This window comes from Dendrobates tinctorius, unplaced genomic scaffold, assembly GCF_039654945.1.
Source record: "Dendrobates tinctorius isolate UK_male_01 unplaced genomic scaffold, ASM3965494v1 ptg000143l, whole genome shotgun sequence".
NCBI lineage: Eukaryota > Metazoa > Chordata > Amphibia > Anura > Dendrobatidae > Dendrobates > Dendrobates tinctorius.
The window spans coordinates 12,622,986-12,645,542 of NW_027361810.1; the positions used below are offsets into that span (position 1 = coordinate 12,622,986).

General features: G+C 42.1%; 1 protein-coding gene across 8 annotated transcripts in view; it reads left to right on the plus strand.

Annotated features, from left to right (window-relative positions):
* The window catches only part of ATG9A (autophagy related 9A), a 28,881-nt gene that overhangs the window by 4,837 nt on the left and 1,487 nt on the right, over positions 1–22,557 (plus strand). For 2 of the 8 annotated variants that reach the window (XM_073545477.1, XM_073545475.1), the window contains exons 2-16: positions 4,393–4,474; positions 10,795–10,885; positions 11,220–11,371; positions 13,673–13,716; positions 14,061–14,125; positions 14,329–14,484; positions 14,663–14,804; positions 15,770–16,518; positions 17,276–17,429; positions 17,625–17,804; positions 18,323–18,568; positions 18,668–18,834; positions 19,066–19,183; positions 20,906–21,113; positions 21,230–21,372. In XM_073545477.1, the coding sequence (XP_073401578.1) occupies positions 11,269–11,371; positions 13,673–13,716; positions 14,061–14,125; positions 14,329–14,484; positions 14,663–14,804; positions 15,770–16,518; positions 17,276–17,429; positions 17,625–17,804; positions 18,323–18,568; positions 18,668–18,834; positions 19,066–19,183; positions 20,906–21,113; positions 21,230–21,372 (2,475 nt within the window). In that variant the 5' untranslated portion in view covers positions 4,393–4,474; positions 10,795–10,885; positions 11,220–11,268. Of the gene's footprint in view, positions 1–3,852; positions 3,943–4,392; positions 4,475–10,794; positions 10,886–11,219; positions 11,372–13,672; positions 13,717–14,060; positions 14,126–14,328; positions 14,485–14,662; positions 14,805–15,769; positions 16,519–17,275; positions 17,430–17,624; positions 17,805–18,322; positions 18,569–18,667; positions 18,835–19,065; positions 19,184–20,905; positions 21,114–21,229; positions 21,373–22,557 lie in introns of those variants that run through there. The other 6 variants (XM_073545474.1, XM_073545472.1, XM_073545479.1 and 3 more) reach the window with 4 other exon arrangements.

Consider the following 22,557-nt stretch of genomic DNA (forward strand, 5'->3'; position numbering starts at 1 on the left):
ACCTCCCCTGGAGGACTGACGTAGGCATTGCCCACCAAGTCAGGGAATACCTCACTCTGAGAGGGAGGAGAATGGGGCGGTCTAAGGACAACGTCGTCTTGTCCCAAGCTGAGAGGAGGGACAGCTGAAGGGGGCGAAGATGAAACTGTGCAAAAGGCACTGCCTCCATGGAAGCCACCATCTTCCCCAGAACTTTCATGCAGAGCCGAAGGGGAATGGGCTTCGGCCGTTTGAGAGCTCGAATTTCTTTGGACAGAGACGCAAATTTTTCCCTCGGAAGAAACACCCGGGCCAGATTCGTGTCGAATTCCATGCCTAGGAAGGTCAGACGCTGAGTGGGTCTGAGAATGGACTTTTCTTTGTTGACTAACCATCCGAGACGGCCGAGGGTATCCAGGGTTATGTGAAGACTCAGGAGACAGTCTTGACGGGACGAGCCTTTGATCAAGAGATCGTCCAGATAAGGGATGATGAGAATCCCCCTGGATCGAAGGATGGCCAAGACCGTCGCCATCACCTTCGTGTAAACACGGGGAGCAGAGGCTAGGCCGAAGGGAGGAGCCGTGAATTGATAGTGATTTTCCTGAATCGCAAACCGAAGATATTTCTGATGTTGCAAACAAACAGGGATGTGAAGATAAGCATCCCGTATGTCCACAGAGCAGAGGAATTCTCCGGGTTCCATTGAGGCTATCACTGATCGAAGAGACTCCATTTTGAAGTGGAGAATCTTCACATGGCGATTGAGCAACTTGAGGTCCAGGATTGGTCGAAGGGTCCCGTCTTTTTTCGGGACTACGAAAAGATTTGAGTAGAACCCTGAAAACCGTTCGTCTGAGGGAACGGGAACAATCACTCCGGCGGAAAGAAGGGAGGAGACGGCTTGAAAGAATCCTGGAATGTGGGACCGCTGTCTTGGAGGTCAAGACAGGAAAAAACATCTGTTTGGCTGGGAAGCAAATTCGATCTTGTATCCGGATGCGATGATTTCCCTGACCCAAGCATCGTCGACAACAGACAGCCAAGCGTCCGCGAAAAAGGAAAGTCTGCCTCCCACCCTGGAAAAACTTCCAGGTGGGGGTGACCCGTCACTTGGAGGAGAACCTTGCTGGGTAGATTTTTCTGTGGACGAGAAGGCAGGAAAGGGCCTAAACGGCCGGAAACCCTTTCTGTTAAAGCGTTTTGGCCGAGACTGAGGGAGAGAAATGCTCTTACCACCAGTGGTATCCAAAATTATTTGATCTAGCTTGGCTCCAAAGAGCCGAGAACCAAGGAAAGGCAGATTGGTAAGTGACTTTTTAGAGGTGGTATCTGCATTCCATGACTTTAGCCAAAGGACTCGGCGTACGGCTACTGTGTGGCTGTTAGCCCTTGCTACGCACCCAGCCCCATCCAAGGAGGCGGTTAAGAGGTATTTACCCGCATGATTAATTTGATCTGCTAGATCTGCCAGCTCGTCCTGGAGAGCTGCCGCTAAGATGCCTCTGCGAAGAGTTTTTGCCCAAACTGAAATGACTTTTGCCACCCAGGAGGAAGCGAAAATAGGACAGAGAGAGGCGCCGGATGCCTCAAAAATAGACTTAGCCAGAGATTCTATCTGCTTGTCTGTTGGATCCTTAAGCGATGCCCCGTCCGGGATAGAACCATCTTAGAGGCTATACGAGAGACGGGAGGATCCACCTCGGGGGCTTTGGTCCATTTTGTGAGAAGATCTACATCAAAGGGATACAGGACATCTAAGTACCTGCGGCCTGAAAAGCGTTGTTCAGGGTGCTCCCAATGTTTGGTTAGAGTAGTATTGAACTCCTTGTGGTTTGGAAAGGTTCGGGATGGAGGCCTCGCTCGTTTAAATGGAACAGAACATTCCTGAGGAGGAGGAGGTTTGTCCTGCTTCATTTCCAAGGTTTGGAAGATGGCAGAAAGAAGACTATCGACCATATTCCGCATTTTAGATATGTTATCTGCTTCTGAACTAGATCCCGATTGGGGATCGTCGTCAGACCTATTGTCGTCCTCTGAAGACGGAGAAGAACACCTGGGAGAAGCCGACGGGCCTAGCGAACTGGAAGACGAGCCAGACAGAACATGCTTCCTAGAAATCCTACTCGGCCTGTCCCTCTGAAAGTCGCGGTCAGGTGCGGACGACCCACCCTGAGAGGTGGTCGGTGCACAGGTGGCTGTAGATAACTGAGGCAAACGTTCTAAGACCTGGACCAGGGACTGAGAGACTTTAGTCAGATCGGAGACCGACTGCGACATTGCAACGGCCCACTCTGGGAGGTGGGAAGTACCCTCATCCCGGGAATCTGTGTGCTCCTGAGAGGCCGACATAACCGAAGGACTGCAGGACGGACAGAGAGGTGACGACTGACCTGAAGCCCACTTCTTTTTACAGCGTGCACAGGCGTAATGGGTAACGGTGGGCTTGAAAGACAGAGCCGTTGCAGGGTTGAGCATGGGAAAGATACACCTTATGGCTGCACTACACCGAAAAGTACTGCAGAGGGGAGCCAATTTGCCATTAAGCGCCGAGCCTACCAAGAATCTGACGAGCAGCCGGACCCTGACGTGTCCCCCAAGCAGCGCAGGAAGCAGAGAAAATTGCAGGAGGAAACTGGCTGTGAGCCCGGAGGGCGGGATTTGGCGCCCAGAGGAGATTGAGCAATAGCAGAGGGGGTGCGCGGTAAAAAGGGGGAGTGACATCCCCTAAAAAGAAAGACAAGCTGTGATAGGGTGGAAAGGGCGTGAGAAAACGCGTGCGCAGAAGAAGAAAGCGCGCCCAGAGTAACAGGGAGTGCGCTCAGAGCGGGGAAAAGGAAAGCGCGGCTGAAAGTGAAAGCAGTCTCCCCGCCCGAGCTTCTACACTGACACCCGCGGCGCCGCTAATTAAGGTGAGCCTGCGCTACCCTGCTGGGAGAGGTCCTCTTACCCGTGTCACGTAGAAGACGGCGTCCGTTTGTTGGGAGCGATGGCGACCACCGTCTTCCTCTCAGCCCTGTCCCGGGATAGGGGTGAGGAATTGTTTTGGCAAGGACCGGCCACCTGTCGTCCGCCCATAGCACCGAATGGTGATATGGAAAAAGTCCTGCCTGCGGTACTGAGAGATGCGATGTGGGCGACACCACACTGCTCGCTCAGCCGCCTGATATGGGAAAGCAGGGTGAACATTTACCCCCTGTTTCCCGGTGTAGAATCTGGAAAATAAATGGGAAAAGATTAATATACACACACACACAAAAACCTAAAAGAAAATGGTTAGATGCGGATCTGGGGAGATCCCGGTCCACCTCCTACAGACACTAAGCACAAACTGAGGTACTTGGTATCTGTCGGTGGGTGTATACTGCCGGGGAGGAGTCAATTTTCTTGTTTTTTTGCATAGTGTCAGCCTCCTAGCAGCAGCAGCATACACCCATGGTAATCTGTGTCCGCCAATAAGGTGATAAAGAAACAAAGTTGTTTAGCCAAAATTTTGGAAAGCTGAAAACAGTTTTGATCTGCCCCTTTTTGGAGTTTTGTGTGAAATCATGACAAAAAAAAAGAAGCAAACTGGACATGTTCCAATACACACAAAGAAAATAAAGGTGTAATTGCAATAATTTTCTGAGAGAAATAATTCACTTTCTGGAACAATTTCAAGGGTGCCGACACCTTTTGGCCATGACTGTAAATGTGGACTGATTGCACCATTTTTTTTTTTATCGGCATAATACCGCCATGCGTTTACATGGTGCATTTACCATCCGTCTTGGATTTGTGTGTGCCGCGCCGTGCTATTCACTCTTCTCTGTTTTATGCTATGACGGGAATATTCTAGTTTACGTTGAGGAAAGAGACGTCCTGTATCAGCAATTAGTGATTAATTCATCACCATGGACAGCGGAGAAGTGTGCGTTGTGTCCGTCTGTGAGGGCATCGTCCGTGTCAGGATGATCCCACTCTGTGAGTGAAATGTGCTGTAATAATGTGTATCGTTACATGGGTGCGGTTATTATACGCCAGTTTTCCATGTAATAATGAATAATGTTTTTATAATGAAGCAGCGTCCTAATCAAATATAATTTATAAGTTTTCCACTTTCCAATATACTTTTATTTTTGTTTTGTTTTTTTTAAAGTTCCTCATCATATTTAAGCACACTGCTTGCTGTCACTGAATGGAAACATTCGGATTGTACCACCATGTCCTGCCTTGTTACAATTTATCTTTAGTTCCAAGAAACCCACAAATACATTTCTATTGATATGAGCTGCTTCTCTTATAACGTTCCTGTTCTGTTCTAAGAAAAATGTTTCTGGCCCTTTAAAACTGCCCTGGAAATACTTGACATAAGATGGGTGCAGCTGCATATGACTCATGCGGGGTTAAAGATTAGTTTCATTTTCCCTGCAGCTCTGATATGTCATTGACCATGAAAATGGAGAGGTCACATAGATAAAGACTCCGGAAGACCCCTGGGGGCCAGACACAGTGAGTATGTCTGCTGATACCCTTATAAATCTCTAATAATTCCTGTACATAGGGGTAGTATTATAGTAGTTATATTCTTGTACATAGGGAGCAGTATTATAGTAGTTATATTCTTGTATATAGGGGCAGTATTATAGTAGTTATATTCTTGTATATAGGGGCAGTATTATAGTAGTTATATTCTTGTACATAGGTGGCAGTATTATAGTAGTTATATTCTTATACATAGGGGCAGTATTATAGTAGTTATATTCTTGTACATAGGGAGCAGTATTATAGTAGTTATATTCTTGTATATAGGGGCAGTATTATAGTAGTTATATTCTTGTACATAGGTGGCAGTATTATAGTAGTTATATTCTTATACATAGGGGCAGTATTATAGTAGTTATATTCTTGTACATAGAGGGCAGTATTATAGTAGTTATATTCTTGTACATAGGGGGCAGTATTATAGTAGTTATATTCTTGTACATAGGGGGCAGTATTATAGTAGTTATATTCTTGTACATAGGGAGCAGTATTATAGTAGTTATATTCTTGTACATAGGGAGCAGTATTATAGTAGTTATATTCTTATACATAGGGGCAGTATTATAGTAGTTATATTCTTGTACATAGGGGGCAGTGATATAGTAGTTATATTCTTGTACATAGGGGGCAGTGATATAGTAGTTATATTCTTGTACATAGGAGCAGTATTATAGTAGGTATATTCTTGTACATAGGGGCAGTATTATAGTAGTTATATTCCTGTACATAGGGGGTAGTATTATAGTAGTTATATTCTTGTATATAGGGGCAGTATTATAGTAGTTATATTATTGTACATAGGGAGCAGTATTATAGTAGTTATATTCTTATACATAGGGGCAGTATTATAGTAGTTATATTCTTGTACATAGAGGGCAGTATTATAGTAGTTACATTCTTGTACATAGAGGGCAGTATTATAGTAGTTATATTCTTGTATATAGGGGCAGTATTATAGTAGTTATATTCTTGTACATAGGGGGCAGTATTATAGTAGTTATATTCTTATACATAGGGGCAGTATTATAGTAGTTATATTCTTGTACATAGGAGCAGTATTATAGTAGTTATATTCTTGTACATAGGGGCAGTATTATAGTAGTTATATTCTTGTACATAGGGGGCAGTATTATAGTAGTTATATTCTTGTACATAGGAGCAGTATTATAGTAGTTATATTGTACATAGGAGCAGTATTATAGTAGTTATATTATTGTACATAGGGGCAGTATTAAAGTAGTTATTTTCTTGCACTTTGGGGGCAGTATTATAGTAGTTATATTCTTGTACATAGGGGGCAGTATTATAGTAGTTATATTCTTGTACATAGGGGGCAGTATTATAGTAGTTATATTCTTGTACATAGGGGCAGTATTAAAGTAGTTATTTTCTTGCACTTTGGGGGCAGTATTATAGTAGTTATATTCTTGTACATAGGGAGCAGTATTATTGTAGTTATATTCTTGTACATAGGGGGCAGTATTATAGTAGTTATATTCTTGCACATAGGGGGCAGTATTATAGTAGTTATATTCTTGCACATAGGAGCAGTATTATAGTAGTTATATTATACATAGGAGCAGTATAATAGTAGTTATATTATTGTACATAGGGGCAGTATTAAAGTAGTTATTTTCTTGCACTTTGGGGGCAGTATTATAGTAGTTATATTCTTGTATATAGGGGCAGTATTATAGTAGTTATATTCTTGTACATAGGGGGCAGTATTATAGTAGTTATATTCTTGTACATAGGGAGCAGTATTATAGTAGTTATATTCTTGTACATAGGGAGCAGTATTATAGTAGTTATATTCTTATACATAGGGAGCAGTATTATAGTAGTTATATTCTTGTACATAGGGGCAGTGATATAGTAGTTATATTCTTGTACATAGGGGGAAGTGATATAGTAGTTATATTCTTGTACATAGGAGCAGTATTATAGTAGGTATATTCTTGTACATAGGGGCAGTATTATAGTAGTTATATTCCTGTACATAGGGGGTAGTATTATAGTAGTTATATTCCTGTACATAGGGGGTAGTATTATAGTAGTTATATTCTTGTATATAGGGGCAGTATTATAGTAGTTATATTATTGTACATAGGGAGCAGTATTATAGTAGTTATATTCTTATACATAGGGGCAGTATTATAGTAGTTATATTCTTGTACATAGAGGGCAGTATTATAGTAGTTACATTCTTGTACATAGAGGGCAGTATTATAGTAGTTATATTCTTGTATATAGGGGCAGTATTATAGTAGTTATATTCTTGTACATAGGGGGCAGTATTATAGTAGTTATATTCTTGTACATAGGGAGCAGTATTATAGTAGTTATATTCTTATACATAGGGGCAGTATTATAGTAGTTATATTCTTGTACATAGGGGGCAGTGATATAGTAGTTATATTCTTGTACATAGGGGGCAGTGATATAGTAGTTATATTCTTGTACATAGGAGCAGTATTATAGTAGGTATATTCTTGTACATAGGGGCAGTATTATAGTAGTTATATTCCTGTACATAGGGGGTAGTATTATAGTAGTTATATTCTTGTATATAGGGGCAGTATTATAGTAGTTATATTCTTGTATATAGGGGCAGTATTATAGTAGTTATATTCTTGTACATAGGTGGCAGTATTATAGTAGTTATATTCTTATACATAGGGGCAGTATTATAGTAGTTATATTCTTGTACATAGAGGGCAGTATTATAGTAGTTATATTCTTGTACATAGGGGGCAGTATTATAGTAGTTATATTCTTGTACATAGGGGGCAGTATTATAGTAGTTATATTCTTGTACATAGGGAGCAGTATTATAGTAGTTATATTCTTGTACATAGGGAGCAGTATTATAGTAGTTATATTCTTATACATAGGGGCAGTATTATAGTAGTTATATTCTTGTACATAGGGGGCAGTGATATAGTAGTTATATTCTTGTACATAGGGGGCAGTGATATAGTAGTTATATTCTTGTACATAGGAGCAGTATTATAGTAGGTATATTCTTGTACATAGGGGCAGTATTATAGTAGTTATATTCCTGTACATAGGGGGTAGTATTATAGTAGTTATATTCTTGTATATAGGGGCAGTATTATAGTAGTTATATTATTGTACATAGGGAGCAGTATTATAGTAGTTATATTCTTATACATAGGGGCAGTATTATAGTAGTTATATTCTTGTACATAGAGGGCAGTATTATAGTAGTTACATTCTTGTACATAGAGGGCAGTATTATAGTAGTTATATTCTTGTATATAGGGGCAGTATTATAGTAGTTATATTCTTGTACATAGGGGGCAGTATTATAGTAGTTATATTCTTATACATAGGGGCAGTATTATAGTAGTTATATTCTTGTACATAGGAGCAGTATTATAGTAGTTATATTCTTGTACATAGGGGCAGTATTATAGTAGTTATATTCTTGTACATAGGGGGCAGTATTATAGTAGTTATATTCTTGTACATAGGAGCAGTATTATAGTAGTTATATTGTACATAGGAGCAGTATTATAGTAGTTATATTATTGTACATAGGGGCAGTATTAAAGTAGTTATTTTCTTGCACTTTGGGGGCAGTATTATAGTAGTTATATTCTTGTACATAGGGGGCAGTATTATAGTAGTTATATTCTTGTACATAGGGGGCAGTATTATAGTAGTTATATTCTTGTACATAGGGGCAGTATTAAAGTAGTTATTTTCTTGCACTTTGGGGGCAGTATTATAGTAGTTATATTCTTGTACATAGGGAGCAGTATTATTGTAGTTATATTCTTGTACATAGGGGGCAGTATTATAGTAGTTATATTCTTGCACATAGGGGGCAGTATTATAGTAGTTATATTCTTGCACATAGGAGCAGTATTATAGTAGTTATATTATACATAGGAGCAGTATAATAGTAGTTATATTATTGTACATAGGGGCAGTATTAAAGTAGTTATTTTCTTGCACTTTGGGGGCAGTATTATAGTAGTTATATTCTTGTATATAGGGGCAGTATTATAGTAGTTATATTCTTGTACATAGGGGGCAGTATTATAGTAGTTATATTCTTGTACATAGGGAGCAGTATTATAGTAGTTATATTCTTGTACATAGGGAGCAGTATTATAGTAGTTATATTCTTATACATAGGGGCAGTATTATAGTAGTTATATTCTTGTACATAGGGGCAGTGATATAGTAGTTATATTCTTGTACATAGGGGGAAGTGATATAGTAGTTATATTCTTGTACATAGGAGCAGTATTATAGTAGGTATATTCTTGTACATAGGGGCAGTATTATAGTAGTTATATTCCTGTACATAGGGGGTAGTATTATAGTAGTTATATTCCTGTACATAGGGGGTAGTATTATAGTAGTTATATTCTTGTATATAGGGGCAGTATTATAGTAGTTATATTATTGTACATAGGGAGCAGTATTATAGTAGTTATATTCTTATACATAGGGGCAGTATTATAGTAGTTATATTCTTGTACATAGAGGGCAGTATTATAGTAGTTACATTCTTGTACATAGAGGGCAGTATTATAGTAGTTATATTCTTGTATATAGGGGCAGTATTATAGTAGTTATATTCTTGTACATAGGGGGCAGTATTATAGTAGTTATATTCTTGTACATAGGGAGCAGTATTATAGTAGTTATATTCTTATACATAGGGGCAGTATTATAGTAGTTATATTCTTGTACATAGGGGGCAGTGATATAGTAGTTATATTCTTGTACATAGGGGGCAGTGATATAGTAGTTATATTCTTGTACATAGGAGCAGTATTATAGTAGGTATATTCTTGTACATAGGGGCAGTATTATAGTAGTTATATTCCTGTACATAGGGGGTAGTATTATAGTAGTTATATTCTTGTATATAGGGGCAGTATTATAGTAGTTATATTATTGTACATAGGTGCAGTATTATAGTAGTTATATTGTACATAGGAGCAGTATTATAGTAGTTATATTATTGTACATAGGGGCAGTATTAAAGTAGTTATTTTCTTGCACTTTGGGGGCAGTATTATAGTAGTTATATTCTTGTACATAGGAGCAGTATTATAGTAGTTATATTCTTGTACATAGGGGCAGTATTATAGTAGTTATATTCTTGTACATAGGGGGCAGTATTATAGTAGTTATATTCTTGTACATAGGAGCAGTATTATAGTAGTTATATTGTACATAGGAGCAGTATTATAGTAGTTATATTATTGTACATAGGGGCAGTATTAAAGTAGTTATTTTCTTGCACTTTGGGGGCAGTATTATAGTAGTTATATTCTTGTACATAGGGGGCAGTATTATAGTAGTTATATTCTTGTACATAGGGGGCAGTATTATAGTAGTTATATTCTTGTACATAGGGGCAGTATTAAAGTAGTTATTTTCTTGCACTTTGGGGGCAGTATTATAGTAGTTATATTCTTGTACATAGGGGCAGTATTATTGTAGTTATATTCTTGTACATAGGGGGCAGTATTATAGTAGTTATATTCTTGCACATAGGGGGCAGTATTATAGTAGTTATATTCTTGCACATAGGAGCAGTATTATAGTAGTTATATTATACATAGGAGCAGTATAATAGTAGTTATATTATTGTACATAGGGGCAGTATTAAAGTAGTTATTTTCTTGCACTTTGGGGGCAGTATTATAGTAGTTATATTCTTGTACATAGGAGCAGTATTATAGTAGTTATATTCTTGTACATAGAGGGCAGTATTATAGTAGTTATATTCTTGTACATAGGAGCAGTATTATAGTAGTTATATTCTTGTACATAGAGGGCAGTATTATAGTAGTTATATTCTTGTACATAGGGGCAGTATTATAGTAGTTATATTCTTGTACATAGGGGCAGTATTATAGTAGTTATATTCTTGTACATAGGGAGCAGTATTATAGTAGTTATATTCTTGTACATTGGAGCAGTATTATAGTAGTTATATTCTTGTACATAGGGGGCAGTATTATAGTAGTTATATTCTTGTACATAGGGGGCAGTATTATAGTAGTTATATTCTTGTACATAGGGGGCAGTATTATAGTAGTTATATTCTTGTACATAGGGGGCAGTATTATAGTAGTTATATTCTTGTACATAGGGAGCAGTATTATAGTAGTTATATTCTTGTACATAGGAGCAGTATTATAGTAGTTATTTTCTTGCACTTTGGGGGCAGTATTATATAGTGATTGTGATTACTGTTTCTTCCTTATTTTATGTTCCACATTCTTCCGTGCTGAGAAGTAAATTTCAAGTACTGTTGAGATTTGTGAATCCAAGGAGATGATAGTGGAAAAGATGACCATTTTGTGGGTCCTGGAAGCAGTGTCTGTGTGTAAGTCACCATGTTTGGGCTCTCGGTCTGTATTTCTCTGTATTACACCCACAGCTGGTATTTGTCGTTGTTGTGATCCCGAATAATCACTAGAACAAGGCCGTAGTGCTAGGAAAGCACAGTCTGGTGAAACCACTGGATACACGGCTTGTCTATCTCCGCTGCCAGTTTGCTCCAGGATCATCCGTCTCCTCATTGTGTATTGACTTGGCAGTGATTATGTCCGTCTTGATGCGGCATTCACCTCTGATATTATTGCTGCTGACTCAGTGTCACCCCGTAATCACTAGTGCATGTGATATAACAGTTTCTCCTCTTGTTCTTCTATGTTCAGCACGTCCTCCGTTTTGAAGGCTGACCTCTTGATGTGAAGTTGTGGGGACATGGCGGTCCTGGACACACCCTACCAGAGGCTGGAGGCCTCCTACACGGACTCGCCTCTGGGGGAGGATGACCTCCTGGTGCATGTACCCGAGGGAAGTAAATGTGAGTACTCCAGTGTCATAGATTGCACCATCCATCTGTTTATACTAGTTTCTAACATCACAAAACAATCACTGACCTCAGGGAGACCAGTCAAAGAAAACACTGCGGCAGCCGGCAAAGGCGCTCAATCAGTGAAATCCTGGGTGCATTGCTCCCTGGGAAATACGAATATGCAAATAAAGTCCGTGGAGCCTCATTTAAGAGTCTCAAACACGGGACTAGCCAGATCTTCCTCCAGGGAAGGACCCAGCCAAGTTACTAGTTTCTAGTAACTTCTTAAACATATCAACATTTATCTACGAGAACTGTGATTTCTCAATGTTGTTGTGCAACATAACCCATGAACTCCTTACATTACATGTCTTGATTTGCAAGCACGGTTTTATAAACTTAAGTCCTTTTCCTTTAATGCCTGTGTTATATCACAGTAGACTTGCACGAAATGGCTGAACTAATAAAACTCATATAGAGGGAAGTCCTCAACCAACCATTGATAGGATGTGGTATCAGGGCTACTAAATGTGCCAGATTCTTGGCAGCTACTTCCCTCCATGGACCCACAGACCAAAGTCACATGGAAGAATGCAGCTCTATAAGAATTACACTGACATTACGTATCCTGTATTATACCCCAGAGCTGCACTCACTATTCTGCTGGTGCAGTCACTGTGTACATACATTACTGATCCTGAGTTACATCCTGTAGTATACCCCAGAGGTGCACTCACTATTCTGCTGGTGCAGTCACTGTGTACATACATTACATTACTGATCCTGAGTTACATCCTGTATTATACTCCAGAGCTGCACTCACTATTCTGCTGGTGCAGTCACTGTGTACATACATTACATTACAGATCCTGAGTTACATCCTGTATTATACCCCAGAGCTGCACTCAATATTCTGCTGGTGCAGTCACTGTGTACAGACATAATTCTGAATCAGTAATGTAATCTCCTGTATAGAGATGGGCGTAGATCTGGATGTCCAGATCCGGCGGGTTTGGCCGAACAGTTACAAAAAACTTGGGCTCGGGTACCAGAACAGTACTTGTACCCCATTCACTTGAATGGGGTCCCGAACATCCAGTGTTTGCCACGCTGTCATGTGAATGACAGCACAGCAAACCGTGCTTCTGATCGGCAGTAAAATCCTCACCGCAGGTCAAGCAGCAGCGGTTCCCATGCTGTCAAGACAGCGTGAGCCTGCAGCTGTGATTGGTGGTATAAAGTTTACCTCTGGTCACTGGTGTTAGCTGATGAGACTACTGCTCTCATCAGCCGACGCCTGCTGCTGTGCTGTAAATAAATTTAAAAAAAAACAAAACGGTGTGGGTTTCCCTGTGTTTTTGATGACCAGCCTAGCAAAACTCACAGCTGGGGGCTCCAATCCTCAGCTGTCAATTTCAGCCAGGCTGGTTATTAAGAATAGAATGGTCCCCATGCCATATTTTTTAATTATTTAAATAATTAAAAAAAAAAAAAAAAAAAAGTTGTGGGTCCCCCACATTTGCCAGCCAGCCAAGCTAAAGCAGACAGCTGGGGGCTGGTGTTCTCAGGCTGGTAAGGAGCCATGGATATTGCCCCTACCCAGCCTAAAAATAGCCCACAGCTTCCCAGAAAATTCTGGCGCTTTGCCCAACTCTTCCCAATTGCCCTGTAGTGGTGACAAGTGCTGTTGATGTCACCTTTGTATTGTCAAGTGACATCAAGTCCACAGCTTGGTAATGGAGAGGCGTCTATAAGACACCTATCCATTACTAATCCTATAGTTATATAGTAAATAAAGACACAGCTACAATAAAGTCTTTTATTTGAAATAAAAAAGTAAAACTGCTGACCAGAAGCAGTATTTGCTGCGCCATCATGTGCATGACAACGCGAAAAACACCAGGCATTCGGGGGGCTGAACCCGAACAGTAGTATGGACTTCCTAGTGAAGTCCATGTCCGTTCCCTTCCCGAACAGAAGATGTTTGGTACGGACGCTGAACTTTTCTGTTCTGGTTCGCAGATCTCTACTTCTGTATAATACTCCAGAGCTGAACTCGCTTTTCTGCAGGTTTCAGTGCTGACATCTCTCCGCATTCCTTGCTTGTTCAGTGGTGTTTCTACAGAGCTTGTGTGCCGTCTTCACACACGCTCTGTACAGTCATCTGATTCGGAATAACTACTTGCCCCTGTCCAGTATGTGTGATGTGTCTGACAACATGAAGGTCTTAAAATGATTTAATTCTGGCCCCAGGATGACTTGATAATACCCATGTTATACCGTATGACCTGTCTCTTCTTCTCTCTTCAGCTCCGTGGAATCACATTGAGAACCTGGATCTCTTCTTCTCTAGAGTATCCTTTTCCATGCATCAGTTCACGATGTGACTTCTTTATACACTTTGTTTCAGTTCCTCTGATTGCTCCAACAAGTAGAGAACTTCTTGCATTTGGATGCCGAAATCTTCTCCCTCTCCGGTTTGTTACAGTGTATCAGCCCAGAGCTGGGAATGGACTTGTGCTTCTTCAGTGTTTTGGTGACAGAGGATGAGCCCAGATAAAGACATATTCTAGCTTAGTTCTACTGTTGCACAGCTGCAATGTGTTACAATGTACCAGCACCCTGTATTCTTTTGCTCAGGTAAACGGGCTGTGCCCCTAATCATCTGTATGTGTGTTCCTTATCGCTGACACTTCAGGTATACAACCTGCACCAGAAGAACGGATTCACCTGCATGTTGATCGGGGAGATCTTCGAGTTATTGTGAGTTCACTTAACCCATACTTCCCTGGAAAAATGGGCTGAAACCTTCCAAAAAGTGGAGGTCATCTCATTCCCTCTTTGACCACGCAAGCACAATGATGTCTCGTGTTTCTCGGCAGTTTTATGCATTTTCTATTCTGGGGGGATTTTATTAGATTTTGCTCTTTGGCCTCTTATAACTCCCATTCCCAATTGCTTTGCAGGCAGTTCATCTTCGTTGTCAGTTTCACCACCTTCCTGGTGAGCTGTGTGGATTATGACATCCTTTTTGCAAACAAGATGGTGAATCACAGTCAGAGTGAAAACAACAAGGTGACCCTGCCGGATGCCTTCCTGCCCCCTGGAGTCTGCAGGGACCGGTGTGTATATTATTCTTTCCACTCCGTGGTCTATTAGTGACCGTCCGTAAAGTTTGTTAAAAAGTTTCAGAACTTTTAATATCACAGTCTTTTGTCTATTGGGCCTAAAAATCCTAAGGTGCAGGATGCCCCCCCCCCATCAATACACAAATCTGCTTATTTATGTTTTATTTTCCAGCATTGAAGGGAACTGGTTCCTCGTAGTTCTTCTGGTCATCGCTGGCGTTTTCTGGATCCACAGGCTCATTAAGTTTATTTACAACGTCTGCTGCTACTGGGAGATCTACAACTTCTACATTCAAGCTCTGCGTATCCCTATGGTGCGTACTAGGCACCAGTAATGAACGAGAATGTGCTTCTTACAATGGTCATTAATGAGATTTATTGTAGAGTGCCCTGGTTTTACCGCACTGCTTCCCGTGCTACACTGGAGCTGGTGCTCAACTGCCAAGTCACAGCCAAGATGGGGAAGAGCATCCAATCCTTGCTTTTTTAACATCCATCTTTTGGTTATGTTCACATGAATGTATATTTGGTTCGTGTGCTGCCCGTGTTAGCACTTTGTGGCAGTGCACATGGACCATGTGGGAAAATACTGCAGTATGTGCCAATCTGGTCCGATTTTTTTTTTTTTTTTTTTCTTCTCTCCTAGTCCGTTGCTTGTAACTTGCCATTTTTTTCAGACCATAAGACGTACCTAGGTTTTAGAGGAGGAAAAGAGAGAAAAAATTAAATACTGATTTAATGGATAGCTGGAGAAGTTTTGGTGCAATGGCCATTTTCGTGCATCAGTGCGGGACTGTGGGTAGGGTCTTTTTCTGTGCAGTGGCCCCTAAGCTGTTGTATGAATCTCCTTTTTTGAATTTTGCATTAGCGCCTCTTATGTATCGGGCAGCACTTGCGCACATTTACATCCCTGTATTCTCCACCAAAAGCCAAGATTCCGATCTGTGTATGCAGTTGCGCCATTTTGCTTGAGACCGTAAGGTTGCCCCCCCCCCCCGCCTCCGGGATACCTCCTTCTCCCAGCCCAGGGCCCACAGCATATCCATTTATGCTACCGCTGGTTTCATGCAGCAGCGAACACACGTAAACACACTACATTCGGACGATAAAACGTGGCTCCATTTTCCTCCCAAATTTGGATCAAAAATAGTGCATCTTGGTCTGAAACATATGGTAATTTGTGTCTACATGAGTGTAATAACAAGACGGACTCATTTATGAAGTTATTTGCTGTGAAACATGAACTTGAAAAAATATAATTTATTTGCAACATTTGTAGGCAGATCTCCCTTATTACACCTGGGAAGAAATCCAGAGCCGAATCGTCCAGATCCAGAAGGAGCATCAGATTTGCATCCACAAGAAGGAGTTGTCAGAGTTGGATGTGTCCCATCGAATTCTGCGCTTTAAGAATTACATGGTCGCCATGGTCAATAAGAACCTCCTGCCCCTCCAGCATCGGCTCCCTCTGCTGGGCGATACGATCTTCTACACTCGAGGGCTCAAATACAACTTTCAGCTAATTTTCTTTTGGGGTCCTGGCTGCCTCTTCCAGAACGAGTGGAATTTAAAGCCCGAGTACAAGCGAGCAGGAGCGCGTCTGGAGCTGGCGGAGAAGCTATCTCAGCGCATTCTCTGGATAGGGCTCGCCAACCTGGTTCTGTGCCCACTTGTCCTTGTCTGGCAGATTCTCTATGCCTTCTTCAGCTACACAGAGGTCTTGCGCAGAGAACCTGGGAGCCTCGGAGCCCGATGCTGGTCCCTGTATGGACGCTGTTATCTCCGCCACTTCAATGAGCTTGATCATCAGCTGCAGGCGAGGCTGAGCCGAGCGTACAAGCCGGCTTGCAAGTACATGAACTGCTTCCTCTCACCGCTCCTGGCTGTGGCTGCCAAACACTTAGGATTCTTGGCGGGATCCATCTTGGCAGTACTAATAGCGCTCACGGTGTACGATGAGGATGTGCTGGCGGTGGAGCACGTGCTGAGCACTGTTACGCTCCTGGGAGTGGTGGTGACAGTCAGCAGGTCAGTACTAACATCATAGACGGCCATTTAATTAAAGTGGTTGTCCAAGATTATAAAAACAGGCACCACTCCTGCCCAGTGGTTCTGTCTGGTATTGCAGCCCCACTAATGTTACCATACACTTTAAAAAAAAAAAAAAAAAAAACAGCCAGGATTTTTTAGATTCACCTTCCCTTTTTCTTTTTTAAAGGTGTGCATGCTTCTCTTCTGCAACTGTTTTTTTTTTTTTTGCAACAATAAATCTAGAATATAACAAATGGAAGCAAATTTGAAAACGTATTGTGCACACATAGCTACCCTGCAGAGCTATGCATTGTCATGGTTAAATGCTATGTGCAAACCCAGAGTGTGGTCAGTTCCTACAGTCTTGTGTTGCTCCATTCCCTCTGTCTCCATTCTTTTTCTTAAACAGTAGAAGAGGAAGAGAGTGACACATTGTGGACAGAGAGGACCACTATCAGGGTTTGTTTATAGTCTGTAACCTGGGTGTCACATAGGTCTTCATAAGAGCTGTATTCACAAAAATGGTAGATTTGTGCAAAGGGTTTGTATAAATTGCAGTGTACATGGTTGCAAAAGCATGCACTCCTTTTCCATACTTCTGTACATAATATTGATTTGTTAAAATCATTTATTCGTGGTCTGACAGTTTTTAGAAAGGAATGCATCCTCCTCTACATGTGCATGGCAGATGTGCAAGCTGTAAATGATGCAATCTCTATAATGAATCATCAGCGCTGTCCTCTCTGTTCCTCAGGTCATTCATTCCTGATCAGCACTTGGTTTTCTGTCCAGAGCAGCTTCTAAAAGTTATTCTGGCTCATATCCATTACATGCCCGACCACTGGCAGCGCAGCGCTCACCGGGCGGAAACTCGCGGAGAGTTTGCACAACTTTTCCAGTACAAAGCGGTGAGTTTTACATAGGCAGACTTTTGCCAATACAGATCTACATGAGTGTCCTATATACCTGCATATTCTGATCGCAAAGGTCGTCCAGGGTCATATATTAGACTCCAAGGGAATATTGCACACACATAATTACTTAAACTTATACTCCGGTCATATCTAGTGAACCCCAATTCTTCTATTCCTTCCTATGTGCAGGTCTTTATTCTGGAGGAGCTCCTGAGTCCGCTGCTGACGCCTCTCGTACTGATATTTCGACTGCGTCCAAAGTCCTTGGAAATCATCGACTTTTTCCGAAACTTCACAGTCGAAGTCGTGGGAGTCGGAGACACATGTTCTTTTGCACAAATGGATGTCCGTCAGCACGGCAATCCTGCGGTAAGTACACAGATGGATATCTTCTTGCAAGTCAACGGCTAATATACAGAAATTACTGCTAGAGCTGAACAAAAAGACTTGTCCAGCATGCACATTGGTAATCCATGGCCGTCAAACCTGATCCCTGAATCCCTTCTCCTACCTGATGGATTCCCCAACGCTTCTTCTGATTAGTAAGTCCATGACAAGTGCAGCACAATGACGACATGCACTGGGCCTGCTGATTAGAAGAAGGGATGCTGGCAGGTAGGAGGAGGTTTGCAGAGCAACTTGCTCTTGGAAACTTACCACTAATCCTGATGTAGAGGTCTGTGCGGGTGCTGCATGCCCAAAACTGTAGAGTTTGAATCATGACTAATAGCAAAGTTGCTTCATATTTTGTGAAAAATATAGTGACGTTATAAATGAAAGATCGCAAAACTGTAGCAAAAATGCACAGCAGAAGCAACTCGTGAAGTCAGCCTCGTTCTGTCACCTAACCACGTATACCTAATCCGCGGGTGTGTCCTGTGTTATAGTGGATGTCTGCTGGCAAGACCGAGGCTTCAGTTTACCAGCAGGCGGAGGATGGGAAGACCGAGCTGTCCCTCATGCACTTTGCCATCACCAATCCTCGCTGGCAGCCTCCGCGGGAATGTTCCGCGTTCCTGACACACCTGCGAGAGCGAGTTCAGAAAGACAGCGGAGGAGCGACACCAAAAAACCCCCCCGGACTTGGATACCCCCTGCACGGCTCCGGGGTGTCTCTGCAGTCTGAGTCTGAGGTGCAGGGATCCCTTTTTTATATAAGGGCAAATGCCAGTATTTGGAGCTGAGTGAATCCTATGTCACTGCATCCACTCCTCTTCTGATCTGTGTTGCAGCCCCACAGTCTGAAGGCGAACATGTTCCACGGCATGTCCCCAGCAGGGATACCTCCACACACAGATGTCCTCTGCTCTCCACACGTCTCTGCTGTGTCAGAGGTGGCGTCAGCTCTGCTTTCCTTGTCACCGCAGCAGTCCTGTCACATGGCTCAAAACCAGAGCGGGTGAGCAAACTGGGTATAGAAGTCTCAAGCTGGTGACGTTGGGTTATAGTGACCCCCATAAGTACACTGTGTTGGACCCATCTATGCACTTGCATGATACACACCCGTTGGGGTCACTTAAATATGGCTTGTTAAATTGGCCTTAGTCCTAAAATCAGCAAATAATTTAGCCATAAAGGGGTCATTTATCTGATCGGAAAGTTTTTGTGTTCCATTGTTATGTCCTTGTAGCCTTGATCTTAGGAATGGCAGCTTCGGAAGCAGTTTATGGGAGGGCCCTATGACCAGCGGGCCCCTGTCTGAATACGCCTCAATGGAGATGAGTCTGCACGCGCTGTACATGCACGAAGTAAGTGGTTTTATAACTTATTAGATTTAGTACAGTATTAGCAATATTAGTGCTACTGCTACACAACCATATTTCCACTACTTCTACACTACTACTAGTAGACTATTATTATTAATGCACAACTTACTATTGCACTTCTATTACTACTGTTTCTACACTATTATTTTCTTATGTTACTGTTGCACTGCTACCACTAACCTAATTCTATCTGCATTACTGATTGCACTGCTATGATTGTGTACCTACACTACTATTCTACCTTACCAGGGCCTAACTGGCCATTTGGCAATTCTGGAGTTTTCCAGGTGGGCCGCTCACTCTGGTAACTCGCCTCTGGTGTTCACAACCAATGACAAGACGAGTTCAGCAGGATTTCATGAAAGCAATGTTAATAGAGCGGAGTTTGCAATAGTGCTTTTGGCTCATTCATTGGGTAAATACGGTTTTGTTTTGTTTTTTTACCTATGGAATGGTGCCACTAATGTAAGTTAATCACCCCTAGTAATACACTCACTAGCTAACTGCCTCTCTGGTCGGTCTTCTGCTACTTGTGACTTGCCGGATTACTCCAGTGTTTGCCAGGTGAGCCTAAAGCCACTTCTCAATGTAAGGCCGGGGTCACACCACCATTATTCTGTCGCCTCATTGGGGGACACAGAACCATAGCTGGGAGTTCGTACACTCCTTCGCAGTCCTCCTCGATCTCTCCGGTTTGCCAGAGGCTAAGAGAAAGAGATTTTACGGTGAGTACACAAAAATCTCCTTTTTCTCACCACCTGTGAAAATCGATCCAATTATGCCAATCCCACTTATCGGAGTGGGATGCGATTTTCCACATTCTCTATTATGTCAGTCTGTGAAAATCGTGCCGCAGTCTGATGTCATCTGTCCGATATTTATTTTATTTTTCATGGACCCATAGACCTAAATGGGCGAGTGCCATCGGATTTTCGGAGGCAAATCGTGCATGTGCACAGCACCATAGAATAATGTGGGGATGAGTGCTAGTTGTCAAAACTGCCTATAGCTCTTGTCTGATTTATAAGATTGTCTGCAAAATTACATGGCTCTCATTGACGTGCATTGAGCGCTTGTGACCGTTTCCTTTGACTGTCAGTTAGAAGTTGTGGTCACAAGATGGCGCTGCAGTTAGAGCGGCATCGGAAAGGGCTGAAGATGGCGGCTGGTAAGAATAATACTAAAAAGAAACAGCCTTACCAGCACCAGGTCAGATTACTAATGCACTAGCAGCATGCAGCAGACCCCCATGATAAAGGCAGGGGCAGCAAAGGTGCAAAATACTGATGAAGCAATCACTCACACCCCTACCGTAATTGCACCCAGATGAGGCTTGCATAGGATGCCGGTCACACAGGTACGTGTGATGCACAGTGTCTAAAGCCTATTGATGACACCCATAGTATTAGATCAGGCGGAACTGCCCAGTACTATATAAGTGCAGCCCACGAGGACAGACATCCCAGTACAACCAACCAACACTAAAGGGCCTGGCTGCATAAAAATGGAAAATTGTGCAATAAAAAGATGAAAACTTGCAACAAGTGGGCCTGTTTGAGTTCACTGCGAGGGCTGAATGTTGGTCCCCGTCTGGCCCTGTATAGTCCTATACTATGACTGCTATAATCCTGCACCCCCCCCATACTGCTGCATGATACCCTCCGTGCAAATAAGACTCCTGAAGTCTCTCGTTCTGTCTGCTAGTTACACCAGCAGCACACTCGTATGGCACCGGGCCGACACATCTGGCACAGGCAGGAGAGCGATGAGAGCGGAGACAGTGTGTCGGGGGACGGACCGATTAACACTACATCAAACTTGCCCACCTCTGCCAGCTGCCCCTCACCATCTGCAATGCTGCGGGAGGATAGGATGCCACCTATCAGTGCCCATAGGTTCAGTGCCAGCACAGGTATGGATTGTGTAGAAACAAGTCTTGCAATTGGATCTTCAGCTAACGTGTTTCAGGACACTGGCACTTTACATTGTTGATTTGTCTTTTTTTTTTTTTTTCTAAACTTTTTACAGACTTTGGATCAATGCAGAGAGCGCCATCTAACGTGGCACGCCAGCCCATGGGTGGATGGAGCGAAGATACTCAAAGCAGCTGTCATCCAGAGACCGTGCCGGAGGAAGGCTCTGAAGACGAGCTCCCGCCGCAGACGCAGAAGGTTTGTGCGTCCTACACTCGCATGACTTCTGTGCGTCATCTCGTCACCTCCTCTCACAACGACCACATCTATAGGAAACACGTGGCTGCTTTCTTTCACAAAGCGCCACACCTGTCATGAGGTGGTGTCTGGTATGTATGAAAGGGAATGGCACTGGGCTGTGATATGCCTTGCAACCTGTGCACAGGTGGGGTACTGGTATTAGAAGAAAGCATATTTAGAAAATTAGGAAGGGGAAAGGGAAATTTGTGCTCACCAAAATAGTCCTGTAAGCCGGTCGTGCCTAGGGATCAAATGGCTGACCACCATGTGTTGCAAACATTTTTTATGTGAATAAAACTTATCGTGGATTTTATCAAGTCTCCAGTGCCGGATCTTCCTTCTCTCTTCATATTAGAAGAAAGCACCCATGTTTTTCTTGGGGTGCAGGAAGACAGCCATATCACTCAAACGCGGAACACAATGCAATACTCGGACTGGCCGGCAGCTCTCCAGACCCAACTGAGCGTGACTGCACATATTTCTATGTAGATGTCAAGCCCAGGTCGGGGTAGCCGCAGGCCAGTCCGGGCATTGCATTGCGATACTCGCCCGAGTTATACAACCATCTAACTCTTCCTTAAGCCTGTGCAAACCCCTAATGATACCCCTGGACCCACACAAAATCCAAAGCACACCAGCAGCAAATAAATGACTTGTAGGATTGCTCTGCCAGGGCCACCTGGTGCATGAAAATAATGTAAACCCTACTAACCAGTCATTAGGAAATCTGTGGGTTTTTATTGAGGTCTTCACATACACTTGTGTTACACATACATATTTGGTTATATTATATTTCTTTGGTTAGTGATTTGGATTTGATAATTATATTTTTTATATATATTTTTTATTTTTTGATCACTTATTTTTTATGCACTTATATATTTATGTTTTTTGTTGCTTCACTTGGGGACTGCTAATTATATATATATATATCTAATTTGCACAATCTCTTGTACAGTGGTGATATTATCATTAGCATGATACTAGATTATTAAGATATTGTGCGGTTTCTTTACCAAATTTTCTTATATATTTTTATAATATTTCTTAATTGATATTGTTGTTTGTTGTCTGGCCACAATTTACAATAAAGGCTTATTTTATATTTTATTTATTTTGGTTTTTATTAAGCTCTTTATATAC